Source organism: Corapipo altera, unplaced genomic scaffold (assembly GCF_003945725.1).
Source record: "Corapipo altera isolate COAL_440 unplaced genomic scaffold, ASM394572v1 98, whole genome shotgun sequence".
NCBI lineage: Eukaryota > Metazoa > Chordata > Aves > Passeriformes > Pipridae > Corapipo > Corapipo altera.
Window position 1 is genome coordinate 6393808 of NW_020884914.1, and position 17348 is coordinate 6411155.

General features: G+C 50.4%; 1 protein-coding gene across 4 annotated transcripts in view; it reads right to left on the reverse strand.

The window, feature by feature from the left end:
* The window catches only part of MGRN1 (mahogunin ring finger 1), a 52943-nt gene extending 37069 nt beyond the window's left edge, over window positions 1-15874 (reverse strand). For 2 of the 4 annotated variants that reach the window (XM_027654992.1, XM_027654990.1), the window contains exons 1-3: window positions 15732-15871; window positions 7672-7790; window positions 4311-4399 (exon numbers count right to left, since the gene is read on the reverse strand). In XM_027654992.1, coding sequence (XP_027510793.1) covers window positions 4311-4399; window positions 7672-7790; window positions 15732-15819 — 296 coding nt within the window. In that variant the 5' untranslated portion in view covers window positions 15820-15871. Of the gene's footprint in view, window positions 1-4310; window positions 4400-7671; window positions 7791-15731 lie in introns of all 4 variants that reach the window. The other 2 variants (XM_027654993.1, XM_027654989.1) reach the window with 2 other exon arrangements.
* Window positions 15875-17348: the final 1474 nt, after the last annotated feature.

Below are 17348 nucleotides of genomic sequence, written 5' to 3' on the forward strand. Positions count from 1 at the left end.
AGGATAGATCTGTTGCCCTGGGAAACCACTGAGGGGCCACTACCAACTGCAGTGCCTGGAGAGAAGGTTCCTGGAGGATACGTGGGAAGTCGGAGAGTCCGAGTCCTGTCTGCCTGGAACAGCATCAGTGGAACAGGGGACAAGGCACACGTCCCTAAATGGTGACAGTCACAGCAAGGCTGTGTTTGTATCTTCCTACCCAACGTCCTGGTGCTGGAGGGTAAGAAAATCATTCACAGCCCTCCAGGACCTGAAGGGAGCCCACAGAAAAAGATGGAGAGAGACTATTTACAAGAGCCTGTAATGACAAGACAAGGGGGAATGGCTTCACACTGACATAGAATAGGTTTAGATGGGATATTAGGAAAAAATTCTTCCCTGTGAGGGTGGGGAGGCCCTGGCACAGGTTGTCCAGAGAAGCTGTGGCTGCCCCATCCCTGGAAGTGTCCAAGGTGAGGTTGGACGGGGTTTGGAGCAACCTGGGCTCGTGGAAGGTGTCCCTGCCCATGGCAGGGGATGAGTTTTAAGGTCCTTCCCAACCCAAACCATTCTAGGATTCTATGACCTGCCACAGAACAAGGAGTTCAGGTGAGAAAAGACTGCACAGGCAGCTCTGCCAGCTGGTAACTGGCTCAAGGAACAAGCAAAGGCTACTTTGGTGCATACTTTGAGAGGCAGAGACATCTCATGTCTCACCTTAAGGTGCAGGAATAATGGGATGTAACATCAGGGGAGTAACATGACAAAAATCACACATTCTGCATTCCTTCTTTCTTTGCAAGGGACGTGGGGGTGGCTCAGGAGTGGTTCAGGTGCTTCAAGAGCTCTTCTGTCTCCACCTGCACTTGAAGATTACAGTGGACATTGGGCCAAGCCCTACAGACAGTGTTGATGTGAGGTGGTCACAGATGCATGCACAGTTAGGAACCAGTGACTTTGCTGGGTGTGCCTTTGGGTCATGCACAGAGGTGCATCACAGAGCCTTCACAATCACGGGTACAGAGCAAAGAGACTGACCACCTTTGGGAACAAAGAGCTGATCCAACGCTTTGATGGAAAAGGCAAAGCAGGATGACCAAAGGAGCTGAGGCCACCTGGTCTGACATCACTCCTGGATAAAACAATGGAAATGCTGGAACTTTTTGTTTGTCTGTTAGAGAATTAAAACATAAACATATCATTAACAGCAGCCATGATAATTTTTTAGAACTACGTTGAGTCGAACACAATTCCATCCTTGGAGGAGATTAAAAGTTTGGCCAACAACTTAGTAGACATGCAGGATAAACATTAAGTATTGCTTGAGTTAGTACTGTGAGATCTGCATCACCCAGTGTTAGAGCAGGGATTAAATAAAGGGAGAGTTAGTGACACCCCTATAGCACTGACTTTCACAGGGGAGATCATCATCAAACTGAGGCTTTACTATTTGGGGGTTCTGCAGAGCTCTGTCCACTGTAACACCCTCCAGGGCTGCAGAGCAGGCAGTCCCAGCCCCTCACCTCCACCATGGGATGAATGGCTCCAAGGATCAATGTTATCTCTGCTCTGCTGGAGAGGGAAGAGAAGGGCTTTCCTTTCTCTCTCTCACAGCAGCTCACCTGTCTCCCCTTGGCCACCTCTCAAGCCACACTCAGTGGTTTCATTACTCTCCATGATGTTCCTGCTGCTTCAGACACATTCCCAAACCACTACAGCTGCTGATTCCTTCAACACTTTTGTTCCATGATGCTATACAAATCCCAGAGCCCACACTGAAGCAGAGAGGCTGCCCCACAGCGCAACTTTTCCACAAAACACATTGTGCAATGAGTTGATCTTCCTCCTGAAACTGGAAGTGCTTCCAGGGAAACAGTGAACAGCCAGTACCAGTCCCTCAGGTACTGCAGCTCTGAAATAAAGCTTCTGATCTAAGGCTAAACATGGGACACAAGACAGTCACAAGGAAGTCTTTCTCTGTTAATGCTTAACAGCAAAATTCCCACTACCCTTCTCCAAAGACAGAAAACACATGAGATGTCAAAGACTCAGAACTTCAACACCAACACCCACAGGTTTACTGCTTCTCTCCAAAGCTACTGTAAATGTTCAGGATTCGGCAAAGCTCGGAATTTTGTCTGGTCAGAGCTTGGCAGGAAGTCCAGAGTGAACGTTTCCCCATGTTCCTCCATGGCACCTCTCCTATGAGGACAGGCCAAGAGAGTTGGGGTTGTTCAACCTGGAGAAGAGAAGAGAAGAGGAGGCTTCAGGGAGACATTAGAGCCCCTTCCAGTGCCTAAAGGGGCTCCAGGAGAGCTGGAGAGGGACTTTGGACAAGGGTCTGGAGTGCCAGGACAAGGGGGAATGGCTTCAAACTGACAGAGAATAGGTTTAGATGGGATATTAGGAAAAAATTCTTCCCTGTGAGGGTGGTGAGGCCCTGGCACAGGTTGCCCAGAGAAGCTGTGGCTGCCCCAGCCCTGGAAGTGTCCAAGGCCAGGTTGGATGGGGCTTGGAGCAACTTGGGATAGTGGAAGGTGTCCCTGCCTATGGCAGGGAGTTGGAATGGGATGATCTTTAAGGTCCTTTTCAACCCAAATCATGCTGGGATTCTATGGAAAACCAAAACCTTGTGAGGACTTTACCATCAGACCCTACCTTACACCTGGACATTCAGCTCAGCATCATTTTATTGGGTGGAAGATGTGGTAAATTAAATAGTTCTGGAAAGAATGTGCAAACCTCAACCACTGGTTGTGAAGAAGCCAAGCTGGAGAGGGCACAAAGTGTCCTTATGTGCAGAGAGAGTGGAAGGAAAAGCCTCTAGCCCAGAACAGGAGAAAAGCATAAGACAGAATGTACCCTTGGGGACTGGCAATTAAAATCCCATTTTGGGTCTACATCAGTGCAAAATTAAATCGAGTCATGCTGGCAGTGTCATTGTCAGCACTGACAGAGCAGCAGCAGCACAAGGGCCTGTGAGAGCCTGTGAGGCAGAAAAAGAACTGATAGTGCCAGGAATTGGATGCAAACCTGGACACTGTCAAGGTGCACGTTCATTACATTCCAAATAGTCCAGAGTTGCTTGGGAGAATGGGACGTGCGACCACAGAAAGCAGAATGGCAGGAGTACATGTAATAAACCTCAACAACTGCTCCTTTCACAGCAAGGCCACTCCCAGGGAAAAAGCCACTTCCCATTTGGCTTCTGAGAGATGTTACACTGCTAATGTGGATGCCTGCAGGGAGAACCAAACAGCCTTTCCATTGCAAGTGTGTGAGGAAAGCAAGTTTTTCCTAGAGAAGTACTTCACCCCTCAGCTGAAAAACCAGACAACATTCAGAGCTGTTTGTCAACGGTTACTTTTTTGGAAGTTCTTCCCTCTTTTCCTGTTCAATCAGTTTTGGAACTACAGGTTCTGCTCATTAAAAACAAACAAACAAACAAAAAAACCCAACCAAACAAACCCAAAAAACCAAAACAAAACCATCCTTCAGTTTTCACATAAAACCAAGCTGAGGGGTTTGTGTGGTTATGACTCAAACTGCTCACGTTACATCCACGCTCCCAGAGCCACCTTGGCTGGGAGCTGCAGCTGGAGCCCTGCCAGAGCTCCAGCCCTGAGCCTGGAACACACAATCCAGTGCGACTCCAGGATCGTTGGGAAATGCTCTGCCTGGACATGTGCCCAGTGCTCAGACCCAAACAAAGCACTGTGTGCTGGGCCCTGCACCTCAGCCATCTGTTGGAAAGGGGGCAGCTGCAGATCCCAGCATGAGCCAGCGTTTAATCCAGCTATGCTGGTTTGGATCTCGGTGTGGAGCAGTGAGAGGTAACAGATCTCCATGACTTATCCAGACCTCCTCCCCCTGTGCAAGGGACACAAGCCACCTAAACAACACTGGGACCAAACTTTATCTTGGCAGCAGGAGAAACCTGAGGAAGTTTCACTCTAGACCAATCAATCTTCCTGGCCTGTGGCTCGCTCCAGAACCAGCTCCTTTCTGTCTTCTTCTTGCACAGGAATGCAGGAAGTAATCTGTCTGTAAGGTTTATTGACCTGACTAATATCTTCTGTTCGGATTTCAGGGCTTTGTTTACCACTCCAGTCTGTCCTGCAAAGACAGACACCTCACTGGTCCTGTTTGGAAACACAGATTGTTTGGATAAGGAGCGTATAAACCACTTGAAAGCTCCAATCACAACGGAATGCAGGAACCTCTGGACATATCTAGCAACAAGGATCAGGAAATCAGCTATTCTCCAAAATCTTATCAATACATTTTGGCTCTGGGTTGAACAAAGTGAAAGGTTCAGGCAATGTTGGTACCTCACAAGTCGGAGCGAGTCCTTGCGGATATTCACCAAACTCCTCAGCGTCTTCACTGGCTCATGTGGAGCTGGAGTTACATAAGGAAACTGGAACAAAAAGGCAAATAATTCTCCTGTTATTATACTATAAAAGGTAGCAGCATGTTGCCTGGCATGCAATTTACCCAAATCAAGAAGCGTCCAGCTTTCAGGGTACTCGGTACAGCAGAAGGAATAGCAATAGCAAATTCTATTTACAGATTGCAGTGGTTTTCTGTGGCTGGGTTTTGGTAGTTGGGAGGGGGGGGCCTACAGGGGTGGCTTCTCTTAGAAGCTGCTAGAAACTTCCCCTGTCCCATGGAGCCAATGCCAGCCGGCTACAGGATGGATTTCCTGCTGCTGGCCAAGGCTGAGCCAGTCAGGAGCAACAGTAACACCTCTGGGATAACATATTTAAGAACATAAGGTTGTTGCACAGAAAGAATTCCAGCCAGGGAAGAGCAGAGCGAGAACATGGGAAGGACAACGTAGACACCAAGGTCAGTGCAGAAGGAAGGGCAGGAGGTGCTCCAGGCACCAGAGCTGTAGCCCCTGTGGCCTGTGGTGCAGAGCAGGGTGGGGCAGCTGTGCCCCTGTGCCCATGGGGGAGCATCGGGGTGCAGAGACCCCCCTGCAGCCCCTGGGGGAGCCCAGGCTGGAGCAGGTGGATGCAGGAAGGAGGCTGTGACCCTGTGGGAAGCCCAGGCTGGAGCAGGGTCCTGGCAGGGACCTGCAGCCCATGGAGAGGGAAGCCCAGGCTGGAGCAGGTTTTTCCCGGGTAGGACTCGTGGCCCCTGTGGGGGACCCACATCAGTACAGCTCATCCGTGAGGGACTGACCCCATGGAGTTTGGGAGAACTGCTGCCCGAGGGATGGACTCACGGGAGAGAGGTCCATCCAGGACTGTCCCATGGGAGCAGGGGAAGGAATCCTCTCTCTAAGTAGCAGCAGAAACAACAACTGACCATAATCCCCATTCCCCATCCCCTGCACCTCTGGGGGGGAGGAGGGAGAACATGGAAGGAAGGAGGGGCGGGGGGAAGGTGTTCTTAAGACTCTTTGGCTCTTATCCTGTTAGGAATAAATTTAAGTACTATCCCCACTTGGAGTCTGTTTTGCCCGTGAAGGTGATCAGTCACTGACCTCTCCCAGCTCTTACCTCTACTCATGAATCCTTAGCTGTATTTTTTTTCTCTCCCCTCTGTCCAGTTGCAGAGACAGAGGGAGAGAGCAGCTTTAGTGGGTACCTGGCATCCAGCCAGGGTCAACTCACTACACAGATAAATCAAGCATTTTTCAGAATGAAAATTCTGCCCTGGCCCAGTAATTGGGAGCACACATTTTAAGAAGGAACATTTTCACAAGCTCTTGTTCTGCACCCTGAATTCCCAGTCAGGAAAGCACTGCCCTCACAAGCTTTTGTTTCCACTAAAGAAACCACCTGCAGCTTGAGCAGAAGAAATGCAGCTCTTTCATGTGTGTTACAGCATGCAAACAGTGATCTGACTGCTAATCAGCATGGAGAAGCCCTGGATTACTGGGGGAAACTCTTTTTATTCTGAAACAATGGGGCAAATGTTCTGGAAAAGAAAAGAGACAGGGATAGGGGGCCTCTTTCCATTCTACAGTCAAGAAACCTTCTCTCACAGATTGTCCTTTAAATAGGGACATTATTGCTTCAGACTGTAATTCTCCCTACTGGGCACAGAATCTCTGGTGGGAAATGCAAAGGAACTGCTTGTTGTGATGATCACAACCTGTACAGCTCCAGACCTGCCTGCTGGGGCCCGGGGACCACCAACACACGTTTCTTTAAAAATGAGGAGGCAAGGCCTCCCTTACTCCAAAGCAAAAAATGGGCCCACGTCCAGAAAACAGTTTTGCTGCTCTGTGTTCAAGTGTGGGGTTTTTTTCTTGAAGATTAATCAGAGCTGCCAAAGGGTTTTAACTTTACATAGGCAAACTATATTCCACAACAGGTTCCTCTTAAACCTACTTGGCAAACATCCCATGGTGTTAATGGCATCTCACACACTCCCCTCTGGAGAAGTGATGAAATTCAGTGCTGGGATGTCAGCAAGGAAACCCACGTTGAGACATGCAGGTAATTTAACCCTGCAGGGTCAGTCCCTGCAGCCACAGGCAGTGCACAGGGGATGTGTGAGCACCCCCAGGCCTGCATGGCACTGATACATCCAAAACAATTTCCAGCTTCAATTTCCCTCCTTCCTAATTCTCTTGCCCAACTACACCTCCTGCTTGAACGATGACTTTTCCAGGTTCTTCCTTGTCCTGCCCTGCAGAGTCCTGTTAACTGCCTGTGGTGCTGAGAAGACCAATGGCACAGCCTGAAGGGGAACTCAGAAAGCAGAATGTTCTTGTCACTGTTCCAATTCAACCTCTGAGTCATCTTGCCTCAGTTTCCCCCACCTGTAAAACCAGGGTGACCCCAAACTGCCTCCGAGCACTACAAACATAAACTAAACAATGGTCACAGCTTTTCTGAGGAGAACCACAACTTCAACTTTTCATTTCCATGTTTTCAAGTTGCAGAAACAACTAGGGAAACAGCTGGTAAAGCAAGCAGCTCTTTTCCCTTTCCTCTCCAGCACTCTGCAAACAACTCCAAACTGCTCCTACTCTGTTACCTTCTGGTTCTTTTTAAGCAGTTCTGAGGGGCAAGAGAAATCCAAAACATAACACTTGCATGAACTCCTATCTGTCCCTCACAATGATGCTATGCCTTGTTCAAGAACAAGCACTTGAGCAAGCAGCTTTTCACAGTCTCACAGACACCTGTGGACACAGAAATACCTCTGTGTTCCACCTGGGAAAACCAAAGGAGAGAAGGAGAGACTTTCTGAGCTGCCCACTGAGGTTACAAAGCAAACTAAAACCCACCAAATATCAAGATTTGTCTTAACCCTGCCCTGTGCCCCTTTAGAAAGAGAACAGCACATGCTGAACACTGGCTGCAAGCCATCCAATATGCCCAGGAGCTTTGGGAAGTTCAGGCTCTGAGAGTGGATCTGCTTCCCAGCCTCCTCTACAGCCTGTTTTACACTTGCTCAGGCAGGCAGGCAGAATTAGTCCCAAATTCTGTGCTCCTGAGTCCTCGTCCTTCTTCCCCCACTTGCTAATTCCTTCTGTCCTAAATGAAAATAAGCCTAGAAGGTGAATACTGCTTAGGAAAACACAGCTTGGATCTGAACAGACTGGAATGACACTCCCCAAGCAGCATGGTCCCCCTTAGGTCTGTGCCATCCTCCTCTACAAGCCCTACACAAGGTTTTCCAAAACAGGCAGGAAACAGAAGAGTAAAACAGAACACAGGGACTTGCCTGAACAGGTCTATTCCCAAGGAAGTTCAGATCCATGTTCTCACCAAAAAGGTAGCCCTCGGGGTGAGGGGTGTCAAACTTCTCACCTCCCATAAAGAAGTGACTTGCAAAGTAGTTTCCTAGAAAAAAACAAAACACAAGGAAATTAAAACAACAACAAAACAAACAAAAAAAAACAAACCCGAAACTTAAAATGAGTGGCGCTTCCCAGATAAGTCTGTACAGTTTTTAATTCACAAGTATAAAAGAGCACAAGACACAGAAAATAATTGCTAATTCAGTCTTTCCCTGTACTACTGAGGGCCACTGCCAACAGTAGGAGCAGGGGAATAAACAAAACAAACCAAAAACCTGGAATAAATCATTACAGTGGAGATAATTCCATTTTAACTTGTTTTCCAGAGAAGGGAAAGGGAGCAGTAAGAGTCAGCTCTTTCCAATATTGCTCCATTCTGATGAATTCTTCCTGTTTTCACCACTTTCCAGTGTAAAGCCCAGTCCCACAAACACCATCAACCTGCTCAGAGAAGGATGAGGGTTCTTCCCACTGCAAAGCCTGGCACAGCCAGTGGGGCTCCTTCCCTCCCCTCTTTCACTGCCATATCCCAGGCAAGAACCACACAAAACCTTCACACCTTGATGCTGAATTTAATTAATAACACTATCAGCTCTAAATGCAGAAACATGAATTTCTGGAAGAGATACACAGGGACTGACTAAAGGGAACCTCAGCTCTGAAAGTTTCACCACAAATTCGTTTCATTCATCTTTAAGGTGATGCACTAAGGTTCAAATTTCAGGAGATGAAGTGTGTGCAAGGTCACTGGGATTCCAGAGCACTGGATTAACTCCAAAGCCAACAGAATCAACTCAGGTGCATGAGAGCACCACAAACGCAGCTTCCTCCTAGAAAGACTGCAGGAAAGCACTCTCAAACATGAACTTCACAGGGTTACAATTTCAGAGACATGAGTATCAGGAGAGAACTAAAATAAAAGCCTGCATCCAAGTCACTTCAAGTTTCAGAGCGGGGAATAAGAGAACTGAGCCACATGTACATTCACTTCCCTGGGTGCAGTGCACAGACAGCATAAATTTGTGCTCAAATGAGCCATTCCAGAAGCAGTAACTAATCATCTGAGTGGCTGTGGAGGCACTCTGGGGGGATTTGCAGTCCCTCTAGGCAGGAGCAAGCATGATTACTCTGAAATGGAAGCGTTTCCATGAATGGCTCTGTTTTTTCCATTAAGGCTTTTTCCCTTTATGCTTCAAGAAAGGCTCTTCTTACTCGGCACAGATGGCAGGGCTTTAATGAGGACAGCAGTGCTCAGCTTTGCTGAGCTCAGCTTACAAGCATCCAGATGTTTGTAGTGCTGAAACTCGTCCTTCTTTCCAGTACAACAATCACCTTCAGCACAGGTCCACAACCCACTTAGAATCAGACCTACAGAGTCAGAATAACAAAATCACAGAATCACTGAGCTTGGAAAAGACTTCTAAGGATCATCGAGTCCAACCTTTGACTGATCACCGCCTTGTCATCCAGACCAGAGCACTGAGTGCCACATCTGGTCACTCCTTGAACACAAATGCAGGTGTTTCAAATCACAGGGAATCTTTTCCCACCCCTCCCAGAAGCAACAAATTAAAAAGCTGATCTGCATATAATCTCCAAGCACAGCCAGCCCGACACAGCCTCTCCAGCTGAGATACACCACAGTGGTTTATGCTCACACCGGTTCTGAAGAGCATGAGGAACGGTGGGGGTCAGGAATAGATTTCACATTTTATGTGGGTCAAGTAGCATTATGTTTTGGAACATTTTATTTGATTAACTGTGAGGACAATGCTTGTGCAGGATGTCTCAGTACCACAGCAGCTGGTTATCTGGGATCAGACTTGGAGAACTCCCTCATATCCAGTGAATGAGACAGAAACACAGAATCACAGGAGGGCCTGGGTTGGTAGGAACCTTAAAGCTCATCTTGTTCCACCCCCTGCCACGGGCAGGGACACCTTCCACTAGCCCAGGTTGCTCCAAGCCCCATCCAACCTGGCCTTGGACACTTCCAGAGATCAAGGGGCAGCCACAGCTTCTCTGGGCAACCTGTGCCAGGGCCTCCCAACCCTCACAGGGAAGAATTTTTTCCCAAATATCTAATCTAAACCTACTCTCTGTCCGTGTGAAGCCATTCCCCTTGTCCAGTCACTCCAGGCTCTTGCAAAAAGTTCCTCTCCATCTTTCCCATAGGTTCCCTTCAGGTCCTGGAAGGCCTCAATTAGGTCACCCTGGAGCCTTCTCTTCTCCAGGCTGAACAATTCCAATTTTCCAGCCTTTCCTCCCAGCAGAGCTGCTCCATCCCCCTGATCATCTTGGTGCCTCCTCTGGACTCACTCCAACAGCTCCATGTCCTTCCTGTGCTGGGACCCCAGAGCTGGAGCAGCACTGCAGGTGGGGTCTCACCTGAGCAGGGCAGAGGGGCAGAATCTCACCCTCCTCTGTTGCCCACGCTGTGGGCTGAGCCCAGAATATGGTTTCAGAGCATCTCCAGGCAGCCTCTCCAGCACCTTGGGATGAAAAGGTCTCTCCTGTATAACTGGAACAACATCCAGACACAAAACTAGCATGTTTAAGCCACCTGCCACACAGTCATTTTTCCACTAAGAACTACTTTAGGGATCTCTAACAAATTGTTAGGATTTTTCACAAATACACTCTCCAACACAGCAACTGGAAACCACAGCTGCAGTTCCACGTTCAGACTGAACCTCTTTTCATCTTCTAAGTCACCTCCTTCAACGTGAAGGATTTTTTTTTTTCCCCAGAGGCACTTCCCTCAAAAGCAAACAAGAAATGCAGTCAGTGCCAGCCACAAAGAGCACAGGGAAAATCACTCTGAGGAGCTCCTGGTGAGCAGAACAACCCCTGGGCTCTGCCAGGGCTGCTGTAAAACACAAAACCTGCCACGAGCTCAAGGTCTCAACAGCCAGACTAACAGACCAGAATGGCAGCAAACTGTCTCCACAAATTTATAACACAGTTTTCAGCAGCTAAAAAAAGATATTCTATTGCAAGCTCTCAGAAACCAGTTGCTACAACAAGACATGAAGTTCAGAGCTCTTAAGGTAAGTCCAAAGTTATGCATTAATCCTCTCAACCACTGTCACAAACAACTCACAGTTTGCCCAAGTTGAAGACAAAACGCTTTAAGGAAGCATTTCTGTAAATATCACACCAAGAACTAAAAGGAAAAGGAAATTTTGAGACAGAAAATATGAGGCATCCTCTTTTCCAGTCATTGAGACATCCACACGTTTAGGATTTTTAGTGTCTCTAAAAAGCTTGTATGTATTTTCTATGAATTAGAATCCTGCTGCAGCTCCACCTCTAGGTTCCATTTCCAAATCCATTACAAAGACAGCTTTAGGATTTTAGCCAGGCTGCCACACCTCTTGAACCCTGTTCTCACATGTCCCCCCAGCCTATAAAACCACCTTGACCTACCTTAGGCAGGTGTTGCAAGGCCAGCTTTACACAGAGCTCTGTAGCTATGGGCAGAAGGGGGATGCAAAGTGCCATCCTCTTCGGCAGGAAAAAAAGAAAAGCAAAAAATCCTCGGATTAACCCTCCACAGAACTGCTACAAACAGAAATCCTCCAGGAAAATGCAGCGACACACTTACCAGGAGAAGAATCATACATAAATAAACAAGGATGGAATAGGATAAAAATGCCAGAGCAAAAAATAACCGTGGCTTTAGTTCCCCAGAGTAAATCAGGACAGAACACAAGGGAGCATCAGATAAAAGAGAACAGGAATGGGTGACACTGCTGAGGTCCAAGCAGTGGTTTTAAGAGAAATGATGGTGGAAAACTTTACAGTGGCTGGAAAAACAGCACTGGGACACCCAGAATGACCAAGTCCGACTCAATAGTTTGTCCCATGCAAAACCAAACTGGAACCCAAGGCTCCTCCTTGGTGCCCATCAAATGACACCAAAATAGTTAATATTTTTTACAACATAGTGGTGGGGTTTTATTATCATAAAGGCACCAGCATTAAGCACCAGACTGCTCCAGTCACAATTACCTCTCCCTAACCCAGCATCCTAATCCCACGTTCATGCAACCTCAACACATGGCTGTGATACAGGAGGGACACAACACCCTACAAGAACCAGGAGCACAGAGTCAACAGCACAACTGTAACCTCAGCAAAACACGGGCTGAATCGCACAACGTTCATTAAGAGAAAGCAATTAATGTCCATTTAGGCTTCTCACCATGAATACAATTAACAGTGAAGTGACAGAAATTGAGTTCCTTTTAATTACTCAGCCAGACACTCCACCACAGCACGCCGAGGGAGGGACTGTCAGCACAGTCCCAGGCACAGCCTGAACCAAGATCCTGGCTGGATGAGGCCATCCCGCCTTCCCCACCACCCATCCCTGCTGGGCCACCAAAAGCCACCACGTAGCAAACAGGAACGTGGCTCTGAGCTGAGATAAATATCATCCAGCAACAAACTTGTAGCAAAATCAACTGGCTCTGGTCCACGAGCCAATTGACCAGCACCACTTCAGTGTGGTGCTCACGGGGAGCTGGGGAGAAGGCAGGAGGGAATGTCCCGGTCAGTGGCAGGTGGAGGTGGCTGTCACCAGCTCCAGGACACAGCAGGAGTAATGCAGAGACTACTCCACATGCTCTGGGGAGAGAGTGAGGAACAACAGCTCTGTGTGAAATACAGGGACGTGTTCCTGTTGTGACAATGTCACAGCACACACGGTTCATGAGCCGGGAACAAGGTGATGGACTCTGGGTACTCCTCTCCTATTTAAAACCGCTCCTTCTTTGATTAAAGCCTCATTCCCAAACAACACACCAGTTCAGCTTCAGAGAGGAGTAATCTCCTTTTTCCCCTCCCAAAAATCTCCAGGGAGCACTCTTCCAAGAGCTTACTCCAGAGGAGAAGAGGTATCCCAAGGGCAGGTGCTCCTTGTCCCGCTCCACGCTGCAGAGGAGCTCAGTGGAACAGGGGTGGAGCTCTTGAAGGAGCTGTGGGAAGCACTGGTGCATTGCTCACTGGTTCTAAAGGCATGTGAGACCATATGCACCAACATGGATCCTTTCACTGCCTCAAGCACAGAAGCACGATGGAGATCATGACTGTTCCTTGCTAAATGGGCAAAAAATTACCCATTTTTAGCCCGTTTCATGGAGGCACTTACTCTTCTGGACAAACTGAGCCCTTCTCCCAAATAGTCAGGCAGGGACAATGCCAGCACAGGCTCCACAAAGCAAGAAATTCTGGTTAAAAGGTACCAGAAAAGAGGGCTCAGAGAAGGGCCACAGCAGCCTCAGCCATCCTGATGCAAGAGGGAAAATGCTGATGATCCACGCCCAGAGCCTTGGAGGAATAAGCAAGGGCATTTTCAGAGGATTTTTGACTATAGAACTGTATACAACTTGCAACAAAGCTGTCACACGACCTGCGGATGCCTCACTGGGGCCTCTGGCTCATACAGACCAAAGTGGATTCCACACCAACCTGCTCAGTCCTCCCCAGAGCACGTGACTGACCCGGCAACAACCACATCAAAAGTCAATAAAGGAGAAGTGAATATTCACCTCTGCCTTTGCCACCAGCTGTGACTCAACAAGGTGCCGTCACTCGGAACGACCTGGTACAGTCACCGTGTTCCTTTCCACAGGCAGGTTGGCAGAATTACAGCCAGAATACCTGTGTTTAGGGTTTATTTCCTTGTACAACGTGTTCTTCTTGCGAGGGGGTGTGTTTGCACCCAGCAGCTGATCAGACATTCACGATAAGTCAGGATCTGCTCAAACCAGAGACTTGGAGAGACAGAACGGGAAAGGTGATGGACAACCCTCGGTGATGCACAGGGCTCCAGAGGATGGGTGACCTCAGGGAATGCTCTCTCACCACACCTTCCAGCTTTCCAGAGGTAATCTCGAAGCCAGGAGTGTGTGCCAGGCAATGGAAAACTGGCTTCTTCCAGTCAGGGCTCACAGTGACAGTGTCAAGTTAGAAATCATTAGCAACCATTTGGCCTGAGAACATTTTGTACCACTTCCAGCTTGCTTCCCAAAATCAAACAGAACCATACTCGCTCACTCCCAGTCATCCTCACTGTCAGGCTTTGCACCAGCCATAACCAACCTTTCCAGCTCCAAGACAAACACACTCAGGACCAGAAGGGACAGTATCCTCCTGAGGAAGGGAGGGGAGCTGCCATCCTCACAGCCCTCACTGTTCCGGGCTTTGAATCTCCACCTCGGAAGTGTCCACAACCTCTTCCTCTGCCTAGAACCATCCTGAGCTTGAACAGCTCTTCTCCCTCCCCAAAGTCAAGAGGATCCTTGTTAGATAAACCTGAAGAAGGCAAAGAGAGAGAAAGCCCTGGCTTAACACCAGCTTTCAGAGGGAGCATGACTAAGTGCCACAGAGAATTAATTAACAAGCCTCTAATTGTATCCAGAGCCTTTGAATGAAATACCAATATTTTTATTGAATCAGCTGCTTGAAAGCATTGGCTGTTCCGTGTTACAAGGGAGGTATCACACGTGGAAGAGTTTTTGGCAGCATTACAGTCAACAGAACCCTTCCAGGATGCACAGGAACATAAAACCCAAACTCAGGTGTGTGATGGGGTTACCCTGACAAGCCCAACATATCATTAACTTCTAGTCCAGGTAAATACAACAGCACAGAAACAACAGGAAGATGATGTGAAAGAAGCAGTTTAATGTCCATTGCATATGGTGGTTATAACTAACCCACTCCATATCTAAAATTCTGTCACATGAAGATCCTGCTGCAGCCAAACAGCCAAACGACATTTGCCTTTCCCTGCAGCCCAAAAAACTAGTTCCCAACCCCCTAAAAAAACAGGTTGTATTTTCTAAGAGATACAACACAGCTGTAGGATTTTTTCTGGGCAGGTTTCCCCCTTCCATCTCCTCGACACCACTATTCCTGCTGCAGGCAGCAACCTGCCACAAAACGAGGTGTAACGATGGCAGGACTCTGAGATGACCCTGCACCCCCTCCAAAGCAAGCAGGGGTCCTGGCTGTGTCCATCACACGGCCCTGAGGATGTCACAGCCAGCAAGTCGTGGGACACACGCAGGACTCAAACCTCTGAGCAAAAAGTCTTTGTACCTGTGAGTGAGGGGACCCAAAATGCTGCTCTGCAAATCCTCCAGCCTGCCTGGTAAAGCCCTAGCAGAATAGAAACTTAGAATAATTTATAAGTAAACAAACACTGCAAGGGGAAAAAGCACCCGAATTTCACTGATGACTCATTTTGTGAGAAGTAAAACTCTTCAAACAAGTTAAATCTGGCCAATTTCAAAAGCCACCCCCAGACAAGGTGGGTCACGGGCCCACCAGTGGCACTGACAACTCTCCAAGCTTTCAGGACAATTCCCTTTGGAAAACAGACACCCACCAGGCCGTGTCATCCCAGGTCTCTCCCAGGTGAGAGCCACTGCCATTCTAAGGAGTTAAAGGGGGTTGTCATGCGGGAATTTGCCATCCTGTATTCCACCAGACCCAGTTTTGTTCCGTGTCCCCATCGAGTTCGCTTCCCCTTCACCAGCAGCAGCCGCCCCGCTCGCCACTGACCGACAACCTGCTCCAGCCGTATTCCCAGCGAATTCCCGGCGTGGGGAGCAGAGCCTTGTGCACCCCCAGTGACGCCCCAGCACCACGGGGGACCCCAGGGCTGCGCCGGGCGGGCACAGGCAGAGGGACGGGCACTGCTGACCCCGGGTCGGGGGCACGGGGCCCTCCCGCCCCTCACACCGACCCGCACCGGGCACACGCGGCCCCGTCCCACCGCTCCGGCCCACGGAGCTCCATCCACGGCCTCGCCGCCGGGGAGGTCCCGCAGGGCCCGGGGCAGAGTCAGAGCCGGAGCCAGAGCCATCCCCGGCCGGTGACAGCCGCTCCCGCAGCACCTTCCGCGGCCGTCCCGCCCGGCCCGGCCCGGCCCCCATCCCCGGCCCCCATCCCCGGCCCCCGCGGCCCTCACCGGACTTGGGCGGGTAGCGATAGGCCGAGTTGGCCTGGATGTCGATGTCCTCCACGCCCGCGATGCGGCGGCTGAGCAGGGAGCCCATGGCGGCCGCGGCGCGGGGGGCGCAGAGCGGCGGCACCGGGGGCGGCACCGGGACCCGCACCGGGACCCGCACCCACGGCGGCGGCGCGGGGCACGCCGGGACTGCGAGTCCAACCGCGCCCGGACTACAGCTCCCGGCAGGCACCGCGCCGGAGGGACCAACCGCGGGGGGCGACGGACCGCGGAACGTACCAGGGGCGGCGAGGAGGGGGGAGCGCGGGTGCCCCGCTGGGAGGGGGCGCTAAGGAGGCACCGGGATGGGAGGGGATGGGATGGGATGGGACGGGAAGGGACGGGACGGGACGGGACGGGATGGGATGGGACGGGACGGGACGGGACGGGACGGGACGGGATGGGATGGGACGGGACGGGACGGGACGGGATGGGATGGGATGGGATGGGACGGGACGGGACGGGATGCAAAGGAGAGGGGAGGGGATGAGGAAGGGATGGGGAGGGATGGGGTGGGATGAGAAGGGGCTGAGGATGGGCTGAGAGTGGGAATGGGAATGGGGGTGGGAATGGGGGTGGGGATGGGATGGGATAGGGATGGGAATGGGGGTGAGAATGGGGGTGATATGGGAACAGGAGGGGCCCTGGGGATGAGCACAGGGCACCCTGGATGGGGATGGGCACAGAGAATACCAGGGACACACCTGAGATGGGGAAGCCCTTGGGAGCTTGGCCAGGGATGCACAGGGAGGATGCTCAAGGACACAATCTGTACAGGGATGCACAGGGAAGATGGATGCCCAGGGAGCTTGCACAGGGATACACGGGGGGGATGCCCATGGGAGATGCCCAGGGACACATCCTGCACATGGATGCACAGAGTGTCCGTGCTGGGATGGAGGTGTGCATGGAGCCTGCAGATCCTGTGGGCCAGCTGGGGTAGCTGTGTTCCTCCTGGGAAGTTTGGCATGGGAATCCATTATCCAGGCCAGTTCCCAGAGGTGGGACCTGTTCCTGGCTGAGGCTCAAAGCCAGCAGGAGAAGAGGCGATCAGCCTCCCAAGCTGCAAGACCTTGTGACATTCCCATGGGGAAACCTCTCCTGTGTTCTTCCCCTCACAGATAATCCATGCAGGAAAGAAAACAGAAGTGTCTGAGGCTTGGATGTGAGAGCAGGGGATGACTGGGCTGACACACCATCCCGGAGGATGGCATGGAGGAGGAGGCACAAAAGAGCCACCAATGTCCCAACATGAGTCCTGTCCCCTCTGGCACCGGGGAGCAGGGACAAGCTGCCCAGGCTCGGCTTGTGAAGGGAGGCACCTTCCTGCACAGGTTCTGCAAAGAACTGGGGAACCAAACTCTAAATCCCAGGGAGATGTGAAGGAGCAGGGATGGCACGTGTGAAATGTCTTCAACTGGCCTCAGGACCAAGGGAATAGGAGAGGGCTGGGACACAGGGAGAGGGGACAGGTCAGGGAGCAGAGCCTGTCAGCACAGGAGCATTTTGTGATAGCGAGTGAGCAGGCGGTGGGTGGAATTTGCTGGCTGTAAACACAAACTAAAACACACCCAGCGG